Source organism: Pan paniscus, chromosome 7 (genome assembly GCF_029289425.2).
Source record: "Pan paniscus chromosome 7, NHGRI_mPanPan1-v2.0_pri, whole genome shotgun sequence".
NCBI classification, from domain to species: domain Eukaryota; kingdom Metazoa; phylum Chordata; class Mammalia; order Primates; family Hominidae; genus Pan; species Pan paniscus.
The window spans coordinates 84,165,060-84,183,846 of record NC_073256.2 but is presented as its reverse complement, the minus strand read 5'-3'; the positions used below and the strand labels follow the sequence as shown (position 1 = coordinate 84,183,846).

At 35.9% G+C, this 18,787-nt stretch overlaps 1 protein-coding gene across 5 annotated transcripts in view; it reads right to left on the bottom strand.

The window, feature by feature from the left end:
• Positions 1 to 18,787, bottom strand: part of C7H8orf34 (chromosome 7 C8orf34 homolog) — a 485,474-nt gene that overhangs the window by 363,823 nt on the left and 102,864 nt on the right. For all 5 annotated transcript variants that reach the window (XM_034966203.4, XM_034966201.4, XM_034966200.4 and 2 more), the window contains exons 2-3: positions 14,370 to 14,517; positions 7,546 to 7,677 (exon numbers count right to left, since the gene is read on the bottom strand). In XM_034966203.4, the coding sequence (XP_034822094.3) occupies positions 7,546 to 7,677; positions 14,370 to 14,517 (280 nt within the window). The remainder of the gene's footprint in view (positions 1 to 7,545; positions 7,678 to 14,369; positions 14,518 to 18,787) is intronic.

The following is an 18,787-nucleotide window of genomic DNA, read 5'->3' as shown; positions in this document are numbered from 1 at the left end:
ACTGGAAAAAAATGCGACACACTTCCATCATAAAAATATCCAACAAACTAGGAATAGAAGAGAACTTTCTCAACATGATAAAAGGCATTTTGGAAAAACTCACAGCTAACACCACACTCCATGATACAAAACCAAAAGTCTTTCCCTTAAGATGAATAATGAGAAAAGGATACCTTCCTGCTTTCATCACTTCTGTTCAACCTTCTATTGGAATTTCTAGCTGGGGCAATTAGGCAAGAAAAGAAAAATAAAAGGCAACCAAATTGGAAACGAAGAAGTTAAACTATCTCTATATTCAGATGGCATAATCTGATCTTTCGAGAGTCCTAAAGAATTCACAATAAAGTGTTAGAACTAATAAACTAGTTTCAGCAAAATTTTGGGAAATAAGATCAAAATACAAAAATCAGTTTTATTTCTACACCCTGGCAATGACAATCTGAAAATGAAAATAAGAAACAATTCCATTTATGACAGCATCTGAAGGAATAAGATCCTCTGGAATAAATTTAACCAAGGACATGCCAGTCTTATACACCAAAAACTACAAAACATTGTTTAACAAAATTAAAGGGGATCTAAATAAATGAAGACATTACACGCTCATGAATTGGAAACCTTGTTATGTTCCCAATACTCTCCAAAGTGATCCACAGTTTCAATGCATTTCCTAAGAAAATCCAAATGGCCTTTATGCAGAAATATTTTAAACAACTGACTCTAAAATTCATATAGAACTTCAGGGCACTCAGAGTAGCCTAAACAATCCTGAGAGAGAAAAAGAGAAAAATAAAGTCAGAGGACTCATACTTCCCAATTTCAAAACTTATTACAAAACTACAGTTATCAAAACAGTGTGTGTGGTACTCACAAAAGGATAAACATGTAGCTTAATGGAATGGAACTGAGAGTCTAAAAATAAACCCTCATATTCATGGTTAATCGATTTTCAATGGGGTGACAAGATTATTCAATGAGGAAAGAATAGTATTTTCAAAAAATTGGTACTGAGACAACGGATTATCCACATGGCAAAAAATGGAGTTGGACACCCATCATCTACTATATGCAAAAATTAACTCAAAATGGAACAACTACCCGCATGTAAGAGCATAAACTATAACTCTTAGAAGAAATTATAGAGATAAGTCATTATGACCTTGGATTTGGCAAGAGTTTCTTAGATATGACACCAAAAACACAAGCCAAAAAAAAGGAAAATAGATCAATTGAGCTTCATCAAAATTAAAAACTGATGTACATAAAATAACACTGCTAATGAAGTAAAAATATAATCCCCCAAGTGGAAAAAATATTCGTAAATCATATCTCTGATAAGGATCTATTAGCCAGAATACAAAAAACTCTCATAACTCAAGAATAAAGAGTAACAACCCCCTTAAAAATGAGCTAAGTGTATGAATAGACATTTTTCCAAAGAAGATATTAAAATGGCCAAGAAACACTTGAAAAGATGCTCAAAACTATTAACCTTTAGGGAAATGCAAATAAAGACAACAATGAGATACCACTTTACATCCAACTGGATGGCTGTAAATTTTTTTAAAAAAGGAAAGGAAAGAATGGAAAATAACAAGACTTGGTAAATACATGAAGAATTGAAACCCTTGTATATTGCTAGTAAGCATGTGAAATGGTGCAGCTTCTTTGAAAAAAAGTTGGCAGCTCCTCGAAGTTACACATAGAATTATCATATAACCCAGCAAATCAAGTACACAGTAATATAAATTATATTATTTATATTATATAATATCAATTATTATCCAAATAATGAAAAAGGTAATAAAAATGCTTGTATATGAATGCTTATAGCAATATGATTCAAGACAGCTAAAAGATAGAAGCAAACAAAATACCCATCAGCAGACGAATGGATAAACAAAATGTGGTTTAACCACACAATGGAATATTATTCAGCCAAGAAAAGGACTGAAGTAGTGTACATACCACCACAATGTAGATAAACCACAAAAACATGCTAAGTAAAGTAAGTCAGAGACAAAAGGTCATACATTGTGATTTCACTCGTATGATATACAGGAATACCTTGCTTTACTGTACTTCACTTTATAATGCTTTGCAGATCATTTTTTTGTTGTTTTTTTTACAAAGTAAACATTTGTGAGGACCCTGCATTGAACAAGTCTATCAGCTTAATTTTTCCAACAGCATGTGCTCATTTTGTGCCTCTGTGTAATATTTTGGTACATCTCACAATATTTTAAATTTTTTCCATTATTATTATATCTGTGATGGTGACCAGTGATCAGTGATCTTTGATATTACTATTGTAATTGTTTTCAGGTGCCACAAACCACACCCATGTAAGATGGTGAACTTAATCAATAAATGTGTGTGTTCTCTCTACTCCACTGACCAGCCATTCCCTCACCTCTCTCCTTCACCTTGGGCTTCCCTATTCCCTGAAACACAACAATTTTGAAATTAGGCCAATCTAAAACCGTACGATGGCCTCTAAGTGTTCAAGTGAAAGGAAGAGTTGCAGGTCTCTGCAAAAGATAGAAATGATTAAGCTTAGGTGAGGAAGGCATGTTGAAAGACATGGTAGGCTGAAAGCTAGGCCTCTGGTGCCGAACATTTAGCCAAGTTGTGAATGCAAATGAAAAGTTCTTGAAGAAAATTATAAGTGCTATTCCAGTAAACACACAAATGATAAGAAAGTGAAAGAAGCTTATTGCTGATATGAAGAAAGTCTGAGTGGTCTGGATAGAAGATCAAATCAGCCACAACATTCCATTAAGCCAAGGTCTAATCCAAAGCAAGGTCCTAACTCTCCTCAATTCCATGAAAGCTGAGGAAGCGGCAGAAGAAAATTTGAAAGCTAGCAGATGTTGGTTCATGTGGTTTAAGGAAATAAGCCATCTCCATAACACAAACGTGTAAGATGAAGTAGCAAGTGCTGATGGAAAAGCCACACCAATCCAGAAGATCTAGCTAAGATAGTTGATGAAGGTGGCTACACTAAAAAACAGATTGTCAATGTAGACAAAACAGTCTCATGTTGGAACAAGATGCCATTTAGGACTTTCATAGCTAGAGAGAAGAAGTCAATGCCTGGCTTCAAGCTTCAAAGGATAGGCTGACTCTCTTATCAGGGGCTAATGCAGCTGGTGACTTTAAGTTGAAGTCAATGCTTATTCACCATTCCAAAAATCCTGGGGACCTTAAGAATTATGCTATATCTACTCTGTCTGTGCTCTATAGATAAAACAACAAAGCCTGGATGACAGCACATCCGTTTCCAGCATGGTTTAGCGATCATTTTAAGCCTGATCTTGAGACCTACTGCTAAGAAGAAAAGCTTCCTTTCAAAATGTTACTGCTCATTGAAAATGCACCCAGTCACTCCAGAGTGCTGATGGCAATGTACAAGGAGATTAATATTTTTTTGTCTGTTAACACAATATCTATTCTGCAGTCCATGAATCAAGAAGTTATCTGGACTTTCAAGTCTTATTACCTAAGAAATATATTTTATATGGGTATATCTGCCATAGATACTGATTCCTCTGACGGACCTGGGGGCAAATAACTTGAAAAACTTCATTAAAAAGATTTACCATTCTAGATGCCATTAAGAACATTTGTGATTCATGGGAGGAGATCAAAATATTTATATTAACAGGAGTTTGGAAGAAGTTAATTTCAACCCTCATGGATGACTTTGAAGTGTACAAGACTTCAGTGAAGGAAGTAACTGAATATATGGTGGAAATAGCAAGAGAACTAGAAATAGAAGTGGCATCTGAAGATGTGACTGAATTGCCACAATCTCATTATAGAACTTGAATGGATGAGGAGATGCTTCTTATGGATGAGTGGAAAAAAGTGGTTTCTTCAAATAGAATCTACTCTAGGTGAAGATGTTGTGAATATTGTTAAAATGTTACATCGGCTTAGTTGATAAAGCAGTGACTTAAAATACTGCATCAACTTAAAATATTGCATCAACTTAGTTGATAAAGCAGTGACAGGGTTTAAGAGGATAGACTCCAATTCTGAAAGAAGTTCTACCCTGTGTACAATGCTACCAAATAGCATCACATATTATGAATAACATTTTCATGAAAAGAAGAGTCTATTGGCTCCATGAGTCCACTGGCAAACTTCATTGTTGTCTCATTTTAGGAAATTGCCACAGATACCTCAACCTTCAGTAGCCAACACCCTGATCTGTCCACAGCCATCAATGTCAAGGCAAGGTTCTTCACCAGCAAAATGATTATGACTCATTGAAAGCTCAGATGATTGTTCGAATCTTTGGCAATAAAGTATTTTATTTAAAATAGGTACATTGTTTTCTTATACATAATGTTGTTTCACACTAGACTACAGTAGAGTATAAATATAACTTTTTTATGTGCTGGGAAACAAAAAAAATTGTGCGACTGACATTGTGATATTCACTTTATTGCAGTGGCCTGGAACTGAACCCACAACATCTCCAAGTTATGCCAGTATCCAGAATAGATACATTCATAGAGACAAAAAGCAGGTTGCCAGGGGCTGGTAGGAGGTGGGAACGTTGAGTCACTGCTTACTGGGTACATGATTTCCTTTTGGGATGATGAAAATGTTTTCAAACTAGATAGGGGCTAGGTAGCATAATATTGTGAATGTACTGAATGCCACTGAATTGTACATTTTAGGATGGTTAATCTTATGTTAATTTTATGTAAAAAAAAGTCTTGGCATGATTTGTTATAAACCATAGTAACTGGAACATCTCTAAAAAGTTTTTGCCCCTCTTCAGGTATGATTTAAGGTAAGGATCAAAGTTGTGTTTGTTTGTTTGTTTGTTTTTCCATGTGACTAACTTTGTTGAGCATAGTGTTTATAAATATTAATTAAGTCAATGCAGTTGATAGTCTTGTTCAAATTGTCTATATTCTTACTAAATTTTTTCAGTCAATTTATTCTGTTTATATCTTCCTTTAGTTCTATAAATTTTTGTGTCATGTATTGAGAACTTTTGTTATTGGGTGCATAACGCTTTAGTATTATGATGTCTTCTTAATTAAATAACCTTTTATGATTATGATAGGGTCTCTTTATCTCTGGTAATATCCTTTATCTTAAATTTTTATTTGGTTTGATATTACTTTAGCCATATAGGCTTCTTTTTGTTAGAGTTTCAAACTGTTTGTATCTGCATGTTTTAAGTATGTTTCTTATATTTTAAAAAATCTATACTCTTTATTCAGTCTGACAATATTTGCTTTAATTGGAATGTTTAGTACATTTATATTTATTATAATTGTGGGCACGTCTGTACTTCAACTTACAATATTGGTGTCCAATTTCTATTTTTCCAATCTGTTCTTTGTTTCCCTGTTACTTTTCTCCTGCCTTTGTTTTGTGAGGATGAATACTTTTTTTCACATCCTATTCTAATGTGTCTACTAATTTTTAATTTTAGCATTTTGTGCTAGCTCTTAGTGATGCTTTAGAGATGAAAAATGCATCTTTAACTCATCACAATCTATGTACAGAGATATTTTACTACTTCAGAAATAATTTGTTTTAACAAGTATTTCCAAAGAATAACCCTAAATCTGTTGTATTCTTATTGTCATATATATTAATTCTACATATGCTATTTTTTTTTTAAAGTATGCTATTTTATTATTATTTTTGCTTTAAAAAGCTTGGTAACAGTCTAGTGAAACTAGAGGTTGGGAGTAGGTTACCTGAGTAAAAAGGAATATATTCAGACGCCAGACCACCGGCAGCACCCTGTGGCTACATAGCATCCTACAAAGAACACAGGACCTGCACAATGAGTGGACCTTTAGGCATTCTCCCCGTAATGATGAAGTGGTCAAATTCAGAACTGATTCTGTAATGTACTAATCTCCTAAGGTTTTGAACTTATCATTGGAAGAAAGCAAGAGTAAAAAGAGAGAGAGGTAGGGATCCATGATGAAAAGGGATACTGAGACTTTATTCATTTCATTTTTTATTTCTTCCTTTATTCATTTTTATCATTTAGCATTTATTAATTGAAACAGGCACTGTGCTGGATATTACTGCCTATACTGTTGTAAAAAAGACATGCAAATTTTAAACTTGTATATTTTTTTAAATGCTGGGACTTAATTCTATATACCAAACTGATGAAGCAGGACAATTTGGTTACAATCACAATTTCTGAAGAACATTTTAAGTTGTTAACACTTCATATAATTCTCACAAGAACTTGGTGTGGTTAATGCAATACTTTTTATGAGTACCACTATGTAAATGAAGCTGCTCACAAAGTTAAATTTAGTTGCTTTCACAAATGACCCAGATGCAGATTCCAGTTAGCACATAGTGGTTTTTCAAACATTTTCAAACAAAGATAAATATTTTCTGCCTACTCCTTTCTCTGTTGAAACTAAAATCAAACATCTCACCCTGTAACAAGTACAAGGAATTGATGCATAAGAAGAACAGCTTGCAAGTTCTCTTTTCTTCCAAGAATAGCTGTGATTTGCTAGAGGCTCCTGAGATTTTTGACATGTTTATACATATGTGGGGATAGCAGAGCACTGGAGAATCCCAGTAGCTACCAAAGCAGTAGGCCATTGAGAGAGAAGGGATACTTAGGTGGTATAGCTTGGATATTTGTCCTCTCCAAATCACATGGTAAATTTGATCACCAATATTGGAGGTGGGGCCTGGTGGAAGGTATTTGGGTTATGGCGGTCAATCCCTCATGAGTGGCTTGGTGCTGTCCTCATGGTAAGGAGTGACTTCTCACTCTATTGGTTCTTACAAGATCTGACTGTTAAAAAGAGCCTGGCACCTCCCTCTGCTATCTCTTTCTCCTTCCTCTCGCCATATGATGCGTGCACCCCTTTACCTTCTGCCATGAGTGGAAGCTTCCTGCGGCTCTCACAAGAAGCAGATGCTAGTGTCATGCTTCTTGTACAGTCTGCAGAACCGTAAGCCAAATAAACCTTTTTTCTTTATAAAATACCCAACCTCAGTCATTCCTTTGTAGTAACATAAAAACAAAGATATTACAGTAGTAGTGAAGAGAATATAGGGACTTCCATCACAAATTAATGAATAGGACTTCAGGAAAATCCCAGATGAAATATTTTTTTAAAAATTTTATGAAATGTTTTGAATAGAAATCTTCTTTGCTTCTATTCTAAGAGATTTAATTTGCTTTTACATACTTCATTAAATATAGGTAGCTACTGCTTTCAATATGATGTAATGCTACAATTGGCTATGAGAAACAAGAGACCCGCTCCATGCAGTTTATATTCTTCAAGGAATATTATACTCAAAAGGGTCCAAGTGAATTACACATGTTTGAGAATATAAGCAAGCAAATACATACGTATGAATGAAGATCAATGTAAATGCGGAGTAAAAGTGAAATTCACTAAGATTAAAGGCCAGAAATATCAGATGAAAAGTTGGGCTTCAATTAATACCTTTTCTTCATTTTCTTAACAACATAAACTTACATGCTTTGAATAGCATTTGAATAAGAGACTTCCTTACATGATTTGGAGTCCGGTGATGGTGGAGAAATATTAGACACAGCAAGGTCACTTTTTGATTTTTTAGGCTTCTTTGCATTTAATTGCCAAGGTTTATCATAGCTTCTGAAATCCCTTCTTGTTCCTTTGGATTCTGTTAAAACAAAATATATATAAAATGGCAACAAAGTGATTTCAAGATTGAGCAAAAACCAAGTCCATGAAGTCATTAAATATACTTGACAAAACATATAGGTCACCTCATATCAAAAATAATGTACCCACGCAAAAGTATTACTTGTTTAATTTCATCTGTAAATTAGACTTTTAAATCTGATATGAATCAGTTTATATATGCATATGATTAAGATTATATCATATAAAACTATGAAATTGGCTGGGCGCAGTGGCTCATGCCTGTAATCCCAGCACTTTGGGAGGCCGAGGTGGATCACCTGAGGTCAGGAGTTCGAGACCAACCTGACCAGTATGGTGAAACCCGTCGTCTCCACTAAAAACACAAAAATTAGCCAGGCATGGTGGTGGGCGTCTGTAATTACAGCTACTCAGGAGACTGAGACAGGAGAATTACTTGAACCCGGAAGGCAGAAGTTGCAGTGAGCCGAGATTGTGCCACTGCACTCCAGCCTGAGTGATAGAGACTCTGTCAAAAACAAAAAACAAAAAACAGGAAATTAATTTGAAATGTTTTTCAGGCGGGGGTTCCGATCACTTAAAATAACATTCTATGAATGTCATGGAATAAAGCATTGTATTCTGTTGTAAATAAAAACAAACATTTCAGTAAATTTCACTCACTTGATGCCACCTTATCTATTATGACAAGTAAAATCATTGATATTCACCCAAATCAATTATCTTCTATTGCAAGAAAGATAACTTTAAATCAACCAACATTGTTACTTTGAAATTCCCCTTAGAAGGTGGTCACTGTCTTGCCCATTCCACAATTAAAGGGTGTTTCAAGAGTTCATCCCTCTTGACTTCTTTCACAAGAATTTCATGTTTTTACACAGAACAATCTTTTTCCTCATCCCCATATCACCTGATAACTCTTTCTTCAACTCATTTATTCCTTCTTCATCTTCCATTCCTCTAATCTATGTGGCATTCTGTAGGGTTTCTTTATGCCTTCTTGTCTTAATTTACAAATTTAAAAACCACCCTAGCTTTATGGATGCCTCATAAGTCTTTTCTCTGGCCACTCACTTATAAATAACTAACATACACCATTACATATTAATGGATTCCTCAAACTTTCATGTTAAGGTTGTACTTAACTAGCTGTTACCCAATTTGTCCACCTCCAAAATCCCATTAAATACCAAAAAGGCATGAAAATTCTAAAGCATTAGGAACATAAATATTTGTCCACGGTCTGCTAGAACCCAGGAAGTATTTCCATAGATAAGGTTAAGACAGGATATAGGCCAGTCAAAAAGAGAATGGAAGATTTCTAGGTGTCCACCTCAATCTTGGAGTCATCTCCTTATGTTGTTTTACAGTCTTTCAGAATTTGTCTTTCTATATCCATTCTTGGACTATAAATTCTTCTAATGCAACATAGGTAATGGGAGAAAAAAACCTTGGTCATAAAATATAGCATCTCTTTATATAAAGGAATATTAAAAGGAGCCAGAGAGGAATGAAATGAATGTTGTGACTTTCTTTATTCTCTGCTTCTAGCAAGAAAAAATCCATATTAATTCAAATAATTTAGCAATGATATTTTTATCCAGTTCATTGAAAAGAGATAAGAGATAGTAAGTCATGCATCAATTTTGCAGAAACTTAAAGGATTCAATTAATATTGAAAATTTTAATAGTAACCATGATTTCACCTCTCTAAAATTTTGAAAAGAATCCGAATAGTTCCAAGCTATATGGAGAGAGAACAAAGAAGAGTCCACCTACGCTATTTGTTGATAAATCTAGAACTAGATAGAACATTCCTCATTGAAGTTTGAATAAAAAAAGAAAATATTATTTTAAGAATAATTTAATAAAAAACAAGAATACAGTATTCACAATGGAGAGGTAATCATAGTTTTAAAAAATATTTATAATGGAAAGCTATTAAATGTTGGAATGTGACTGTGACTATTTTGTCTTCTCAACAAAAATAAAAGAAAGTGGACTCAATGAAGCAAAAAGAAATTAGAGAGGAGATAAGCTAACCAACCTATGAATAAAAATATAACTGTGTACAGAAATAATAAAAAGAAGATGAGATAAAGAAGTAGCAACAGGAAACTAAAATGCAATACCAATATTTAAATTTGCATTCAAAGCCAGAAAGAGAAAACTGATAGTGTAGAAAATTGAATCAGTGACACAGAGAAAACACTTTGCTTGATACACCTCTCTAAAAGAGAGTCAACAAAGAAAAGCAAACACAATGCCAAATGAAATGAGAAAAACAGAGAACAGTAAATAAGACTCAACTTACACATAATAGATTTTCCCGAAAAATCATAGTTGACATTCCAGTAAAATTTGGAATATCAGAAGTAAAAAAAAATTCATAAGGATTCAAGAAAAATAATTTGTCTTTTATTCCCACAAAGGAATAAAAATAAGGCTGTTTTCAAGATTCTCCTCCACAATATTAAATGATAGACTTTTAAGGAGAAAATGTTGTGTCCCATGTTGCTAAATATATTTAAAGGCAACAAGAGGATATCTTCAGATATTTCTGAAAAGTATGATACCCATGTACTTTGAATATTGAGACGTTTTCTGGCTAATTAAAAGATGCACCAGGCTGGGTGTGGAGGCTCATGCCTGTAATCCCAGCACTTTGGGAGGCCGAGGTGGGCAGATCACGAGGTCAAGAGATCGAGAGCATCCTGACCAACATGGTGAAACCCCATCTCTACTAAAAATACAAAAAAAAAAAAAAAAAAAAAGCTAGCTGGGCATGGTGGCGTGTGCCTGTAGTCCCAGCTACTTGGGTGGCTGAGGCAGGAGAATCACTTGAACCCAGGAGGCAGAGGTTGCAGTGAGCCGAGATCATGCCACTGCACTCCAGCCTGGTGACAGAGCGAGACTCCATCTCAAAAACAAAAACAAAGAAAAGATTCACCAAAATCAAGAATTCAAAATTACAGTCAGGGTTTAAATTGGCATTATTTACCATCATTCAGTTATAACCCCTTCAGTTTCATTAGTATCCAAAAATTCATCTATGCTTTTCTCTTCCTTCTTGCCATACTTTCCCTCTAAAATTTTTCCTCTTCCTCTGGGCCATTTCCTTCCACATAAACACTCTTCCATCCTCAAATATCCCATTTCATGTCTTAGCACAGCCCCCATTCTTCCCACAATAGTGTTCCCTCCTCTGCAGCTTCCTGGGATGGTGGATGCTCTTGCCCCATGTCCCATGTTCCACCAACCACAGGCTGTGGAAGCAGGGCTGGATCTCCTGGTTCAGTGTTGCTTCTATGATAGAAGCCTCAACAGTAAAGTAAAAGTGTCTGTTCTCTTATGGGAAATGTCACTTAGCTATACTACTCATTTCTCTTCATTATCACTCATTATCACCATCTTTTTGCCTCTGATTAATCTCACAGCCTTACTTCAGACAGTGGCATAGTCTTTTCCTGTCTCTTGTCCTTTCAACAACTTGAAAGAAACTATAGTGACCTCTTTATTCTTAGACAAACCATGCATTAAGCTTCATACTTCCTTGCCCTGCTCAACTCTGAAGAGCTTCGTTTCCCTGATATTGCTGCTACCTGCAAACTAAAGCTGCCCACAGGATTTTCTCATTATATGGAATCATTCCACATCAAACATCTTGATCTCAAATATCACAATCTCTCAGCACAGCTTGTATCCTTCTACATTGCTCATATTTTCACTATATTGATCTCCTGAAAGTTTTGATTGGCTTTCTCTGTCTGAACCTCTCCATCCACTTGCTCTCTACTTCTCAGATGGCTTGATCACCTGCAGTTTGCTCACAAATACCCTCAACTCCTTTGGCAAAACTGTTCTCCCACCCTTGAGGTAGTAACACAACCACAATTCTCAAAGTCCCTCAAACTGTTTTCTCTCTTCCTTCCCAGAACTTCTGGGCACTGCTAGAGTAAATTAACAATCATATTCATAGTTTCCATGATTAATTAATAATAATTAATTCATGTCCTTGACTTCTGTTAGGCCCCAGAACTGTGTGACAATCTTTTCTTAAATTTTCCTTTGCCAACTCTTTTTTCCTTTCTCTTGGTGACTTTCCATAATTGGTGCCCTTACTTCAGTCTTCCCTATCTGACCCCCCAACCACTTGTCTTGGCAAATATCCTCACCACATAATAAATAGACAAAATTTAGGGCACCTGAAGTCATCTCACACTTGCCTTCTCCCAGTCCATCCCATACTCTAACTATAAATTTTACCCACATCTTCCTTTATTCTTTCACTCTTATTATTATCTGTATGATATTGAAGGTAACATCTGGGACTCCTGCTTTGACCCATCCCCAAAGCTTTAGACTCACATCCAATAGCCTGCTGTAATTATCTACTAAAGTGTGCCACAAGAAATTAAAATCATCAATAGGTACTAAGAGAACTGATAGAATAACATGGTAGTTCTTAATCATGATCTCTTTCCCATGGTGTTTCCTCCCACATTATCCCTACTCCTCAAATGCAGACAGGACTTTTAACTTGCTTTGAAACAGTAGAATATAGCAAAGGTGATGAGGTGTCAGTGTTATGATTACATTCTAGTATATAAGATCCATCTTAGTAGATTGGAATGAGAGAAATGCCCTTGTTGACTTTAAAGAAGTGAGTTGCCAGCAGGGCGTGGTGATTCACAACTGTAATCCCAGCACTTTGGGAGGCTGAAGCAGGAGGATCACTTGAGCTCAGGAGTTCACGGTTATAGTGAACTATGACCATGCCACTGCACTGAAGCCTGGACAATAGAGCTAGACCCCAACTCCATTTTAAAGAAGAAGAAAGAAGGAAGAAGGAAGATGAAGAAGAAGGAGGAGGAGGAGAACAAGAAGAGGAAAAAGAACAGGAGGAAGAATTAGTAAGCTGCTGCTATGTGAGAGACATGTGGCAGGGACTCTGGGTTGCACCTAGGAGATGAGAGTAGCTCCTGGCTGAAAGTCAGTCAGAAAATAGGGACCTCAGCCATATAGCTGCAGAAAATTAGTTCTGCCAACAACCCAAATGAGCTTGGAAGCAGATTCTTTCCTAGTCCAGCCTCCAGATGAGAATGTAACCCAGCCAACACCTTGATTTGTAGCCTTGTGAGACTGGGCAGAAGACTCAGCTAAACCGTGCACAGACTTCTGACACATAAACACTGAGGTACTTAATGTGTGCGATTTAAAATGAAGAGTTGGCAGGGCATGGTGGCTCATGCCTGTAATCCCAGCACTTTGGGAGGCCAAGGAGGGCGGATCACGAGGTCAGGAGATCGAGACCATCCTGGCTAACACAGTGAAACCCCGTCTCTACTAAAAATACAAAAAACTAGCTGGGTATGGTGGCGGGTGCCTGTAGTTCCAGCTACTCGGGAGGCTGAAGCAGGAGAATGGCGTGAACCCGGGAAGCGCAGCTTGCAGTGAGCAGAGATCAGGCCACTGCACTCCAGCCTGGGTGACAGAGCAAGACTCCATCTCAAAAAAAAAAAAAAAATGCAGAGTTTAATATACTCCTTTCTCTCCAGATACTGATTTATAAAATATGGACTCACATGAGCTACAGTAAATTCACAGATGCTCAACTGATCTGCGTTTATGTGGTGGGTACCATCTTAGTACCTACAAACCAAAGCCCCTGCCTACCTACCCATTCTACTTAGAATCTAAACCCAAGAAAGTTAAGGCCAAGAAAAAGTAAGAAAAGTAAGAGTTTCTTCTTTTTGTGCCAAAAGTTCATATTCTAACTTCCTATATGATGCAAATAACTTTTGTGTGGATAAATGACATCATAGATGTCTACATTCTTCAGAGGACACCCTACTCTCTACACACTTTAGTGTAGCTTTGGGACCTGGTATCAAGAAGGCATTCATATGAGATACAGCCAAAGAAGACCAAAATCCTTTCAGGGGATCCCATAAAGCATGAAGAGGTGGAGAGAAGTGATAATGCCATCCAAGGAAAGTCATTTGGAGTACAGTTGGATTTCTATGGGAATCAGACAAGAAGTTGGTTACCCAAGCAATGGGCATGAGGGGATTTGGATTTGAAATTAAATGTCAAACTAACAGACCAATGTGTAAACACATTTTATGAGCAAAGATTGAGGTCAAGTCTACCTAATTCTTTCACTAGTGTTTACTGGGGAGAGGAGGCTATGATACACTCGAAAAACTAGTTCCCTGATGTAAAGAGTCAGTGAATCTTCCTAAGGTTTACTACACAGGATAAAATTGGGGCATGGAGAAATAAAGAACAATCAACAGTTTGGGCAACAAGAAAAGTAATCCTGTAGAACTCTACTATTGTCTTTCTATATAGATAAGCTATAAGCATTTAATTCAAATTATTCATTAAAAAATAAGTTTAGGATAACTAGTCTGAATTTATACAGGATAAAATCTTTTGATGCAAATCTGAATCTTATCTGTATTAAAATGCAAAATGCTGATTCTTGTATTTTGAGACATAATACATTACAATATATTCAAATTTAATAATTTATGACAAATTTTAGCATCTAGGTAAGGTCAGAGATGAACACATGAAACCTTTGGTAACTATCTATCTAGATTTATCTTATTACTATCAAAAAGAGTTTTGAAATTTTGACATTAAATGAATCCCAAATTAACTGCATAGACATTCTTCATTTACCTGATTTTTCACTTTCTGCCCATAGAGCTGCAGATCCAGACAAAGTTCTTTGAAGTTGTCCACGGTTCCCTTGTTTAGACTGAAGATGGTCAATGAGAAATGGGATTGGCTGGTCAGGTGTCTCAGTTATTAACTTGGTCATTAATTCCTGAAGGCAGAATAGAGCACACAATTATAATTAATAATAACAGCAACAGTAATAGCAAGCACTTACTTAGCATGTAATATTGTCAGGCACTGGTCTAACTGCTTTATATACAGCAACTAACTCCATGCTTATAACAATCTTTTCAGACGGCTACAAGTTACTGCCCTCATTCTGAGGAAACAATAACAGAGAAGTAAATTGTCTATATTACACAGCTAATATGTGGCAAAACCAAGATTTATTTAGTTTTTATTTTGTATTATACTTAGCCAACAACATATTAAAAGTTTAATCTAAATTCCTTTAAAATTATAGCTTAAGAATTTTAAACTTCAGTTTGCTATTTTGAGAGATATCATTATAAACTAAACTTTTGCTAAACTTCACCATCTACCTTATATCAATATCATTTTTTTCTTCTTAATGTTTTAAAAATAACAAAAATGAAGAAAATTTTATTGGAATTAAAGGAACAAGTAATAAGTCACAGACTTACAGAAACCAAAAACTGTCTTAAAGTAGTCTCCAAGAAATACAGAATTCTGTTTTTGTAAAAATCCCTGTTACGTGTCCTTCCTTCTTCCTTCCTTCTGCTCTTTTTTGAGTTGAGCAATGTGAGTTCTCTATGTGCAAAGCAGGCTGTTCCATTTTGGACAGCTCTAATGATACTTTAAATTGGGCTGAAATCTGCCCAAGGGTAATATCTACATTTTTTTTTCCAGTCAGGAACAGCAAAGAGCAATCTCCAATATGTAGTCCATTAGAATCCCTAGATTTTTCGAATATGAACAGCTGTCAAGCCACGTGGATATCATTTTGTGCTGTGTAATTGGGTTTGTGAACTTATGTGCACCATTTATATTCATATCAGTCACATTTCATCTTGTTGGTTTTAGCCTAGAATTCTAGTCTGTTCATTGCTGTTTTAAGCTAGGATTCTGTGAGAGGCAGTGTTCTAGTGCTCAAAAAATCAGATATTAAGAGAGCTAACAAAAGTGTTACTGGAAATTCCCCAGTGCATCTTTTTTTGTTGGTGGTGGTCTGTTTCCTTTGCCTTGAATGATGTTCTCTCATGGTCAGATGGCTGGTTTGTCATCCTTCGGTCCCCAGTGATACTTCTACAAGAGGTTACCCTAACCAATCTTCAGAAGTCTTTATTATTTTATCATTTTATCTTCCTCACAGTATTTAGCACTCTCTAGAATCATTTTGTTTAATATTTGCTCACCAGTTTGTTATCTCTCTCCTCCCCCACCCCTACTGTAGCACTTGGAAAAAGACTTTCTTAGTTTGATATCAGTTTTCTCTGTAGGGCCTAGAACTCTGCCTAGCTCATAGCTGGTGCTGAATCAATACCTATTGAATGAATGAATCAATGAATCGATCAACCAATCAATGTTTGCTTTATTGACTACAGGTAGATATTAGTAACTAGAATCCCTTATTGTACCAATAAACAACAATTAAACCTTTTATAGCCCAGCAAAATATAGTGCTCAGACATGCTATATAAGAAACTGCTGTCCAGATTATCTAAGGGATATTTATTTACATTTTTAAGTCTAGGAAAACATGGCTTTACCTGGGCAGAGGCTAAATGGATTTTGCAGATAACAAGATCCCAAGTTGATCATAGAGTCATGGATTAAATATTTCTGCATATTTAAAAATGCATTGATGGAACAGAGAGTTAGAAGTAAAAAGATCAAAGGATTTTTACCATAAATACATTATGATGCAAGATATTTATTAGACAAGTGTAATACTTTTTATATTCTGAAAAACAAGTAAGCAAACAATCAGTTGTCACAGGTATTATTCATTTGTGCTATTTAATATTTCAATTATAGTTATAAATTAAAAAAGGCCATCTGCTACTGTTGTGAAGGTAATTGTAAAGTAATGCAGAGTTCAGTTAAATCATAATTATACATCTGTGGAATGCAATCTAAAACATTTTGGATTTTACCTCTATTATGTATTATGCTTTATTTGAACTAATTTTACATTATAAAGGGTTCCAGAAAATAAAAAGAAAAATAAATAGAAGGTACAACTGGATTGCTATTGTCACAGAATGTCTGGACACTCAGATAAAGCAAAATTAAGTCAGGAAATGGAACTTTAAAGCCACAGCCATTTCTATCCTGACACCTCTGAAAATCTCATGGTTTTTGTTTTGTTTTTGAATTTACCTTTCAGAGTAGATGGAAAGTTTCTAGATTTCTTTTTTAATAAACTGAAGTATTCCTACATTTTTCTTTAGAAGATGGATTATTTAGTCATAATAAACCAAGTAATTACTATTAAGTTTTAAAAATAGTATCAGTCTATTAACTATTTTGGATACATTTGTATTGTATTAATGAATATATGAGATTAAAGACACAGGACAAGTTCAGTTGTGAGCGAAATGATCATAGTCGATGTTTGCAATAGGGTATGTTGGGTGTCTTGGTTGGACAAGAGTCTAGCTTTAAATGATTGTATTTGCAAGAGTAATTACCCTGCTTCTCACTTAATCCATGTATCTGCTGGACTTGAATGATTCTGAGGACTTGAACTTGACAGAAACCCCTTTCCCAGACATGAAAATTTAAATCCTTAGATTTGCCAATCATGGCAATAAAAAGATTGATTTCTTTCCACCACTAGAAATTAGAGCTGCAGAGGTAGACCTGAGGGACTGATAGATTTGGAAAGGTGAGAATCAAGTTGCACAGCTAGTATGTTAATTTGGAGTAGAAATCAATTGCAGAAAGTTTTACAGGAATCATTCACCATAGGAAAAAAGTATTCTAGAACATCAAGTCAGTTTCAGGTACATAAGCTGAACACCAGTAGGAAACGGCACTTCCAGGGAGACAGAAGAGCCTCACCTTCAATTCTTACCATCAGTGCAAGGGTTGTGACGTGAGATTCCCTGGGAGAAAAGGAATTTTTCAGGCTGTGGGTGTATATAAATTAATAGAACAACGAAGTGATAAGAGCACTCCTGCCCTGAAACAAAATGTTTGTGGACATTTTAGACTAAGTACTCAGGGATTGATAAAATGTAGGTGTTAATTTTAATATGATACTCTGTGCACTCACAGGCTAGTTAAACTGGGACATACAAGTCGCAAACAAAATATATTAGCAGCTGTCACCAACAGGAGATTTAGTTCATACTTATATCAATAAAATTAATATAAACAACATGCAGTTGAAGATACAGGAAACTAGTGATTAGACACTCAGTCTTTGAAATCTGATAGCCACTATTTTTCTTTTCTTCTTTTTTTTGATAGGGAGTCTCACTCTGTCACCCAGGCTGAGGATAGAGTGCAGTGGCACAGTCTCAGCTCACTGCAACTTCTGCCTCCTGGGTTCAAGCAATTCTTCCACCTCAGCCTCCTGAGTACCTGGGACTACAGGTGTGCACCACCACACACGACTAATTTTTGTATTTTTTGGTAGAGATAGGGTTTTCCATGTTGGCCAGGCTGGTCTCAAACTTCTGACCTCAAGTTATCCACCTGCCTTGGCCTACCAAAGTGCTGTGATTATAGGCGTGAGCCACCATGCCCAGCCTAATAGCCACTATTTGAATCCTTCATCTCCTACTTTAACATTCATATTCCATCTATTAGATGTGAAAAACAATAGTAGCTACATCATACGGTTGCCATGGAGATTAAATAAAATAATGACTGCAAAGCACTCATTAAGTGCTTGAGCTATATGTAGCCTTCTGTGATGGACTAACACCCTTTCTAAGGCTGGGAATGAATTCTCAGAATCTCCATATGATCTGAGTTAGAGTTTCCCAGTGAAAGAAATGTGTAGGAGATTCAGAAAGCAGAGTGAAGCACAAAAATATTAATCTTCGGAGTTGAATGCAGGCAGATGTGAGAACAGATGAGAGATTCACAGCAGCTTCCTAGCAAGCTTGTGGAAACCTCCACTGCTGACTGAGATAGCTATGAGGGTTCCACAAAGACACCGAAGAATTGCCGCAGCTTCCAGGCAAGCATCTGAGAACCACATGCTTCCCTGCTGCAGGCTGGTATATTCAGGGTCAGCCCCTCTGACTTTTGGTGATACCCCCTCAAACTTCAGCAGCATTTCCATGTCCTCTGTGGCCCAACCTTCTAACTCTCTATCATAAACCCATTTTTAATAAACACTATTTAGCACAGCTACATAGAGTGGTTTCCATTTTCCTGACTTAACTCTTAGTGATATACTCCCAAAAAGTCTTAGCCAATATTTTTATTTTTACTATTGT